The sequence below is a fragment of the Lepisosteus oculatus genome, chromosome 3 (assembly GCF_040954835.1).
Source record: "Lepisosteus oculatus isolate fLepOcu1 chromosome 3, fLepOcu1.hap2, whole genome shotgun sequence".
In the NCBI taxonomy this organism is placed as follows: domain Eukaryota; kingdom Metazoa; phylum Chordata; class Actinopteri; order Semionotiformes; family Lepisosteidae; genus Lepisosteus; species Lepisosteus oculatus.
In genome coordinates this window covers 22,594,230-22,603,670 of record NC_090698.1, presented here as the reverse complement: position 1 = coordinate 22,603,670, position 9,441 = coordinate 22,594,230, and the positions used below count along the sequence as shown (strand labels likewise).

The following is a 9,441-nucleotide window of genomic DNA, read 5'->3' as shown; positions in this document are numbered from 1 at the left end:
TGTTGATCCAACAAGAAGGCTTCTTGCACGGGTGTCAGTTTTACAATGCAGATGAGCCTAGACAAGCCTTACTGTTTACCAGGCTGCAGACCTTAAATGTGCAGAAAACCAGAGCAATCATATACAGTACCTGTCACATCTGCTTACATCACTTGAAAATGGAGTCTGGGCATTTTACAAGTTAAATTGAAAACCTTGGCTTACATTCTTTTGGGAATGTAAATTGTATTTGCAGGAGTGTTGGTATTAGTAATGTACAGTGTGTTACCATTACTCATAATCACACTACAGGAGATGCTGAACTGTTAGGTATTGACCTAAAAAGAACAGAAGTCATTTCCTTGTCCGAAGTTGCTCAAGAAGTTGCATGAGCACATTTCCAGTTGCATTGCCAGCAGAATACCCAAACATCTGGGAACCAAATGTAAAGCTGTAGTTTTTCTTCAAAATGAAAATGATTTATCATGAAATTATGCCACCTTGTGTGAGGGGATCTATAATGATTTTGCTTAATGTTTTTTAACAATGTGAAATAGAAAATGTTACTATTCAATCCATTAATACTGTACTGTATCTCATCTAAAAGTTAATCTTTCAGTATAAACACTTTAGCTTAATGCAAAACAGCCTTTGTTGCAAGGAATTCCAACCTGATGCCTCTCAAACAGCAGTTTCAGGATCCTAATAGCTGGAAGTTTAAAGAAACATAATAAAAATGACTTGTTGGTTTTCTGTTGTGTATATCTTTAAAATTCTGTTATTTCTAGAATCACTGATAAAGCAACACATGTAACATGTCCTTGTTGCCACTTCATCAAAATCTAAGAACATGTCATCAGAATAGGTGCTGTACAGTATGGCACAAAATTCTCCTTTTAAATATATTTGTGAGATTTTGTTAAATGTCTGTGAGAGTCCAAATATCTGTGCATAAATGAATAGTAGAAGCCCACTATTAATTGTGTTATGAATGTAAAACATTAAAATATTTGTTCAGTTACCAGAATATCCAGAAGAAAAGGTTTTATTACAGTGATATGTAAAATGAAAGGCTGATATATTTCTCCAAATCTTTTTTATAGGTCTACCACACTGCTTCCATAGGAATGTTACTGAACATTTTCACCACTTTTCAGAAAAAGAAGGGCAAATAAGGGTGTAGCTTTGAGAAAACTTTGAAATATGCCTGTCAAAGATTAACTCTCAAAGCAACTTAATCCTAAACAGCTTTCAGTCACTGAATAGTTAGCTATGGTGTCTAAGGGTTATTCCACTAACTGCATTTCTAAATGTAGTACTTTAATTATAACATGATAGAGTGATTTGAAGAAAATGTTCTTGCTGGCGTTTGTTTTTCTGAACCGAATCAACGACGTGGCTACATTTCTCAACCTAAACCATGTGATGGTCGTCACATGGAGATCGCACCCAAAACTTAAGGTGTTATTACATGGAGGATGAAGTGATTGTTTTCCTATTAATACATGAACACATTTTCTTCACTGAATCACACAGCGTATTAAAAAGAAAACCCTGCAGGAGTGATATCATTTTTCCTTCACTTGCGATGACACTTTTAAAAATAAGATTTGAAACAATACATTATAATTACTTTAAATCGTGTTAATTATTATAAATAATATTTGCATATTGTATATATACAGACTTGAAACCTCCATTAAATTATAATCAGAGGTTATTTCAATTATAATATAAACGAGGAAACGTTTTCGTTTCCCGTGTTATATTTTTCCTGTCTCCCCCCCCCCAAATGAAACATTCCCAAAAGATAGCAGCTTTAGTGTGGGACACAGTTCGTCACGTGAAGTGAAATCACGTGCGGGGAAGGGGGTCGGGGGTGGATCCTGCTGTTGGGTAAGGATCTTCCAGCCAATGAGAGAATCCAGCGGCTGAGCTGTGTGCAAACTCGTTGTATAAAGTTGCAGTGTGTACAAACCAGGACATTCTCAACGTTGTAAAGGAGAGGTGAGTTGTTCAAAATTTAAATAAGCTTTATTTATTTATTTTTTTGTAATTCCTTGTATGAATTTGGCCTAAACGTTTTTTTCAGGTTGCGTTTAGGTGTTTTCAAATGCCTTGAGTCGAATTAACATTTATAATTACTAGATCAGTGGATTCTATACAACGTGCTAAAGCATAATTACAATTTGGTCACGTACATAGTATTGTAGAATGTTCAATTCATTACTATGAGATAATGAATCGGACTCTAAATGTGTACGTGTTCCCTGATTGTATATGTCGGGATGGCTTTGTTGGGTTTGCAGTTGTTTCGGACGCCAGTTCGTTGGTGGCTGTAATCTTGAAGGCAATGCATTGTCCTTAATTAAAATTAATACGTGACTTAAGACGATTCAAAACTACCGGCTACACGCGCTGTTGTGTGTTGAAGCTGATATTTAGTATCGGTTTCCTTTTCGGGTTGCGTTTGGAAGTGACTTCAGGTTTTGTTCCCTGGGAAATGATTCAGCTAGCTGCTTGGGAACGCCCGATCTCGTGATCTGTGGCTGAACAAAAACAAGCTGTTCCTAGGAAAGAGGCCTCTGTCTGAGTCATCTAATAGATGGGCTCGCGGCGTGGCTTTACAGTAAACGCACAAAAAATACAAACTAGGTATTGCGCATTTCTTACTGGTTAAATTTGGCATTTTGTTCTGTTGCATTTTTGTCCCTCGAATTCGGCCTGAAACCGTCCTGTTTGAGTGCCTCCCAAATCCCCCCCCTCTAAGGTGCTTTGTAGATTCCTGTTTGTTATAGATAAGTTTATCAATTGGGACCAGTTCTCATTCTGCGTGCGTGTTAAATGGATCACTTCAGTTAAACTTTGCCTAGAACGCACGATTATTTTTTTTAAATAAAATCCTGTTTACTTCTGCCGTATATTTCGGCCTCATAATGCATACACTAATACGTCGTTAACATTCAGGTAACTTAAGGTTGGTCTTTCAAAAGACCAACGTGTTCGTTTTATGCGAAAGCTAATTTTTTTTTTTTCTCCCTCTTCCCCAGATATTTCACCATGCATGTAGATCTGAGTCTCCTTTTGCTGTGCTTTAGCGCGGTCTCTGCCGCTCCAAGTCTAGACCCTCAGTTGGATGAGCACTGGGAACTTTGGAAGAACTGGCACAGTAAAAAATATCATGAGGTAAGATTTTCAGGCATGGAAATGTGAAGGAATTGCAAATGTGGCGATAAAAACTCTGTATTCAAATTTTTTAGTAACTTTTATTCTGCCTAGCTTTACATTGTCCCCATCTCGGTTCCATTACAGTTTAGATTCCAATGATTGGATATGATTTGTAAAACAGACTTGTTTAAATTCTCAAGGTGGGATTTGGTCTAACTAGTTTTTACAGCACTAGCACAGATTTTCATTTATTCTTCTTATTGCTCCATTTTTTTAGGGTAGACTCCAGTATTTTTATAGCCATTTTGCTTGTGAATTATGCTATTCTCAGTAGTGTGGTTAAATCTTTCCTGCTAAGCACTTACATTTCACACTGTTGGAGAATCTGGTGAAGTGGTCCTGAACTTAAGTTACAATCTGAATATTTAATTCCTTCCTAGAGAAGGATTTAGTTAAGCAGATCAGTATTGCAGTGTGTTGTGATGTTATTTGCAGGCTTGGTGTAAAATAATGCTGCAAAACAATGAATTACTTCAAATGTGTAAAATGGATATTCTACTGAACTTACTGGGTCTCCACAATTCACATGATTCCCAGTTAGGCATAAATAACTACTAAACCTCACTGTTTTCCGTCTTTTCATAGAAAGAAGAAGGTTGGAGGCGAGTGGTCTGGGAAAAGAACTTGAAAAAGATTGAGTTGCATAATCTTGAACATTCGCTGGGCAAACACTCGTTTAGGCTGGGGATGAACCACTTTGGTGATATGGTAAGGAATCTGAATTTTGTGCGTGTGGATCTCTGTGTTTTGCTGGTATTTAACATTTTGTGAATGTATTTCTTGTACATCTGAATTTCTGCCCATGTAGACATTTTGTCCACCTCGTATGGTAAACCCTGAAAGATTTTTTTTTTTTTTTCTGGTTGCTCTACAGACAACTGAGGAGTTCAGACAGCTGATGAATGGATACAAACGCAAGCCATCTGTGGAGAGAAAGCTGAAGGGCTCCATGTTCCTTGAACCCAACTTCCTGGAAGCCCCCCGCCAGGTTGACTGGAGAGAGAAAGGGTATGTCACTCCAGTGAAGGATCAGGTAAGGAGCTTGCATGTCTTTCCTCCTTAAAGGCCAAATACTGTAGCTACCGTTTTACTAATAAAGCAGACTTGAAATGCTGCTGTAATATGGTTACAGTATCAATGCTTTTTTTTTAAATCTGAAACATATACAAAACCAGATGCAATGGCCTAAAGATAAGGGTACTTAATTTTATTTAGAAAATACCCAAGGTCTTTTCTTAATGGTTACAATTCCACATCTTTTGTGCATTTTCTCAATCTTTGTGTTAAGAAGCAGAAATGGAAATCAATTTAGGAATGTGATCTGTAAAGATGGGACCCATATGCCTAAGTATCAAAAATTTGGTTTGTGTTGCAGCTGTAGTCTTTAAAATGCCCCATGTATTTTCTTCCAGGGTCAGTGTGGTTCCTGTTGGGCATTCAGTGCTACAGGTGCCTTGGAAGGCCAGCAGTTCAGGAAGACTGGAAAGCTGGTCTCTCTGAGTGAGCAGAACCTTGTGGACTGCTCTCGTCCAGAGGGCAACGAGGGCTGCAATGGTGGTCTCATGGATCAGGCCTTTCGGTATGTCAAGGACAACAGTGGCTTGGATTCCGAGGAATCCTACCCATACATTGGAACTGTAAGTGTTCTTGTAACCTTCTTTCATAAAATATGTATGCCATCAAGTGTGACTATTATATCTCCCGTCTTTGCATCACCCTATTTCTGTAAAACTATGGTTTGTTACAGGGGCAGTTTAAAAAAAGATTCTTACAAACGGTAAAGTTCAGGCCACCCTACTGCTTTACTGAAAAAATGTTTACTCTCAATATGTTTGAGGTTTGATCACCTTTACTGTTGCTTTGACACTGGAACTCGGCTCACGCTTGTAAATTTTCTCTTGTTGAATAAAGGTTGCAGATGCAGTGCTAATGATATTCTCAGCCTTCATGATGCATGATCTTCACTTCTTTTTTTTTTTTTTTTTTCCATAGGATGACCAGCCCTGTCGTTATGATCCACAGAACAGCGCTGTCAATGACACTGGCTTTGTGGACATTCCCAGTGGTAAAGAGCATGCTCTAATGAAGGCAGTGGCTGCTTTTGGGCCAGTTTCTGTTGCTATTGATGCTGGCCATCAATCCTTCCAGTTCTATCAGTCTGGTAAGAAAAGTCACCGATGTCTAAATTAGATCCAATTAAAGTGAGCATGAGTATGTGAAACATTTTCTCCCCCCCCCCCAGTGTAATATTTAATGCGGCTGAACCACATTTTGTAACAAATCAAAGATATATATGCTACAGAGCTTATGCTGGTTGAGTGCTTAGTACTTTTTCATCCAATATGTCCTAATTGTTCGTTTCAGGTATCTATTATGAAAAAGAATGCAGCAGTCAAGATCTGGACCATGGTGTTCTGGCTGTAGGCTATGGATTTGAAGGAAAAGATGAAGATGGAAAGAAATACTGGATTGTGAAGAACAGGTAAATGATGCACTCCAAACCCCTTAGCCCACTTGAGTAGTTCTGAAGCCAAGTATGGATTGGAATTGGCTGCATGTGAATAGCACTGTGGAAAGTATCCTTCACTATTGCCTGGCTTGTTTCAGTGGTTAAGAGCTGATTGATTCATTCTTTCACATTGCTTTATGGCAGATTGTATGTCTACTTGGAGGGGGGGTTGCGTTTTAGCATTGAGGGCAGACAAAATTGCAATCCTTCAGTGTTTTTCAATGCTAACTAAAATAATAGAGGGTCCTTAGCTCCCCAAGCAATGGCAGTTGATGTTTATACATGATTGAGTAGTTCAGGTGGGTAGCTGCGTCAGCATGTGTAGGCTGCAAAAGTAGTAATAGGTTCCTTCCATGCTGAAAAAAGAAGGAAAACATTTTGGCCATGGAGCCTTCTTCAAATGTAAGCCCTCGCACCTGAAGAAGGCCCCATGGCCAAAATGTTGGTTTTTTTTTTCCTATACATGATTGAGCACAGTGCTAACCTGCTTCCTTTTTGTTCACAGCTGGAGTGAGAAATGGGGCAACAAAGGCTACATCTACATGGCTAAAGACCGAAACAATCACTGTGGAATTGCTACAGCTGCAAGTTACCCACTGGTGTGATCTATGTGAGGCAAGCTGAGTTTTAAACAATCTTTGCAAGATTCAAAGGATCATGGTGTTATTTACAGCCTTAATGAGGCTTGGACAAACCACAAACCATATCTTACCTTCTGGTGATTTTACAAATTATCCCAGGGCATTGTTGCAATGCTGCTTGTTTTAGTGATTTTTTTTTGTTTTTTTTAAAACTTGATTCTTTCAGTTTTGTCTTGTAAATTATAGAGGTCCTAGTGGAGATGACAGCGGTCTCTTTCACAGTGCACAGATCTTATTTTGTCAGGTTTTTTTTTCCCCGTTCTGTGCAGTGTACAGAATGAATGTTTTGTACTTGTGTGTTCCAATAAAGTTTTACCATTAATTGCTTGGTGGTATCTTTTTGTTCTTCATTCAGTTTTACAAATTCACAAGGTTTAAGTGTATTTCCTGTTGCATGCTAGAAGTGAAAAGGGATTATTGTGCTACAACAGCTGCAGAGACCCTTTGGATACGTACTTTGGCAATTATTTCCTGATGCAGGCTTCCCTCAATTCCGTTATACTGAAGACCAGAAAAACTGACACAACCTAAATTGCCATTGCCTGGTGTCTATTTTGCAACTAAAGACCTTCATGATCTTTAGTATTCCATGTCTAACCATAATATCTGCCAAAAAGTTAGTGTTCAAATGTGAACCCCTGGAAATTGGTCTTTAGTTCAGTGTGCATACAGCACCTCTAGAGATTGTATGTCCTATTCCTAACCCTGTATAGTTGCAGCTGTTAAGCCTGTGATAAATGTTGGACCACACAATAAGCATATGCCACCATGTGACTGTATGAGAGAAGAAATAAGTTTTGGGCCATGAATTTGTAGAGTTTGGAATCTTTTCACTGCTTAGCTCTCTTTGGTGGAGCTGAAGAGGCAAAGGCACCCTAATGCAAAATAGGTCCTGGAATTGTTTTCCACCTACAACACCTGGTGCTATTTTGAATACAAAGCCAAGTAGTTACTTGCTTTACCAATTTTGCCTTTTGTGTTGCTATAGAACAGGCTGAAGATACCCCATTGAGATCAGCCTTAAATAGCAGCCTGGAGATTGTATGCCCCACAAGTATCTATGGGAGTGGGTTAGCTTTCAAAACCTGCAAGTGTAAATTGTCCTTTTCCTGGTAACAGCTGTTTGCTCTGCATTGAATGTAGTGACCACCACATTCAAGCTAGAGTGTCTTTTTTTTTTTTTTTTTTTTTTTTTTTTAGCCATCTCTGCTTCTGAGGACAGAGTCCTTTAATTTCAGATCTTTTCAGCATAGAATAAACCTTTACTTGTTTGTTTGCATCTTGTGTGTGCTGATGCAGTTACCTACTTAGTAACTAACTTTGTTAAACTCCAGTTGAATACATTTGGAGACTATTAAACTGCTAGTCAATAACTGGCTTGCTTTGGTAACTTATACATTTCGAACTTGGAAGAAAATCAACTTCTCAAGTTCCACTTTTTCTGTAAATTTAAGTTTTAAATCTAGTAAATGTTACCTGAGAAATATTGATGATTCTGAGATTAAATGGTTTTTTACCAAGTGTTGATTGACTAACTTTCTTCCAACTTTAAAGTTTAAGAACCTTGTATCAACATCAAAATGTTTTCATTTCAAATCTTGGGAATAAATAAAAGGTACAATTCTAGACTAGGGTACTTAGTTGGGTTTCTTTTTCTTTGAAATACCTGCCCTCTCTTGTAAATGTCTGAGGCGAAAAAGGCGAAGAAAAAAATGATTAATAGAACATGTTCAGAATTGTTCATGATGCTCCATGGAATTTCCTGTTGGTGCCGTGAGACTGCATGTTTTTCCAATATCATAGGAAACATTCTAATACTATTGTTAAAGCAGTAAGAGTAAGGAAAAGTGGAATTAGGAAGCACTGGAAGTCAAGCAATTCTTATTTGCAAAGGTAATTCTCAGTTGCACTAATATTGCAAGAAAAAACACAACTGATTTTCCTGAACAGGAAAATTTGAGGTGTTCAGAAGCAGTAAAGTTCTTATTTAATGTACTGGTTTAAGTCGTGACAAGAGAACGGTTGGGTTTTTAGTGTAGATAGGAAGGAAAAGGCTTATAGCACCAGCTCTTTGTCTTAACGAATATGGAAATCTAACAGCAGGTAATGTATATAAGTCCCTTAGTAACCAACTTTTTTTTCTCAGTGTATAAAAGAACAAAAAGAAATTCAGTTATTCTAAAGCTGTTTTAACTATGAAAAGAGCGTTTTAGGTACTAGTTAAGAATTAAAGCAGTAGTTAAATTAGTTGTAATATAGCTAAGAAAAAAAAAGAAGACATTGATTAATTGGTGCCATTTAAAAACAGCATTTTGTCACTGCCCAGCACTAAAAGAATTCTTCAGTTACCAAACAGGAAATCATTATTCATTTTATTGTTGTTGTGCACATAATGTAAAATAACCATTCACCTCCCAATCAAAAAACACCTAAAGCACCAAGCTGTCCAACTTTATATATAAAAAAGAGTTATCTAAAAAAATATAACCAAAATAATATAATAAATGCTGCTGATTAATGTATTAGTTCAAAAATGACTGGAAAAGATCATTGAGAGAGTTCATGAATCTCAAAATACTTAAAATACTGCCTTTATAATTACGGGTGGTTGTTATTTTCACAAAGAGCACTTGGAAGTCCAATGAGACATTTTCCCTGAGTGTCTCATCAGAAATGTTTACGCAGTCACTTCAACTAGTGAATAGCAGAACGATTTCTTGGACATTCTAGGATTATAGGGACAAGTAATAGGTTTATTCCATGCTGAAAAAAAGAAGAAAGAGAACACAACGTTTCGGCCGTGGAGCCTTCTTCAGGTGTGAGAGACACAGGGCAGTAGGCAAAGGTAAAGTAGCGGGAGAACAAAGGTTTAGAGGGAGGAGGAGTGAGAGGCGGGAGCAGGGGACAGAAAGAGAGGCTAATCAAGAGGTGTGAAGTCAGAATGGGTGCAGAGAGGTGTGAAATGAAACTTCTAATGAATGGAGAAAATTTAAAAGAACAGTAATCTGTCGTTAAGGGAAGGGAGAATGTGTGATCCTAGCTGCAGAATAATTTTAGTTTCGGTGGTCTTTCTGATGTATGAGT

The 9,441-nt window shown here is 37.7% G+C and overlaps 1 protein-coding gene across 1 annotated transcript; it reads left to right on the top strand.

Annotated features, from left to right (window-relative positions):
- The first annotated feature begins 2,569 nt into the window (after nucleotides 1-2,569).
- ctsla (cathepsin La) lies at nucleotides 2,570-6,679 on the top strand. Its single transcript, XM_006627119.3, has 8 exons — nucleotides 2,570-2,634; nucleotides 3,030-3,165; nucleotides 3,793-3,915; nucleotides 4,082-4,240; nucleotides 4,620-4,844; nucleotides 5,200-5,368; nucleotides 5,572-5,689; nucleotides 6,222-6,679. The coding sequence occupies exons 1-8, from the start codon at nucleotides 2,585-2,587 to the stop codon at nucleotides 6,319-6,321; spliced, it is 1,080 nt and encodes a 359-aa protein (XP_006627182.3). The 5' UTR covers nucleotides 2,570-2,584; the 3' UTR covers nucleotides 6,322-6,679.
- Nucleotides 6,680-9,441: the final 2,762 nt, after the last annotated feature.

Excerpts from the sequence above, each read along its gene's own strand:
- ctsla (XM_006627119.3), top strand. The coding sequence starts at position 2,585 with ATGGGCTCGCGGCGTGGCTTTACAGTAAACGCACAAAAAATACAAACT. Across the intron at positions 4,845-5,199 it reads CCTACCCATACATTGGAACT|GATGACCAGCCCTGTCGTTA; the intron begins GTAAGTGTTCTT and ends TTTTTTCCATAG. Across the intron at positions 5,369-5,571 it reads CTTCCAGTTCTATCAGTCTG|GTATCTATTATGAAAAAGAA; the intron begins GTAAGAAAAGTC and ends TGTTCGTTTCAG.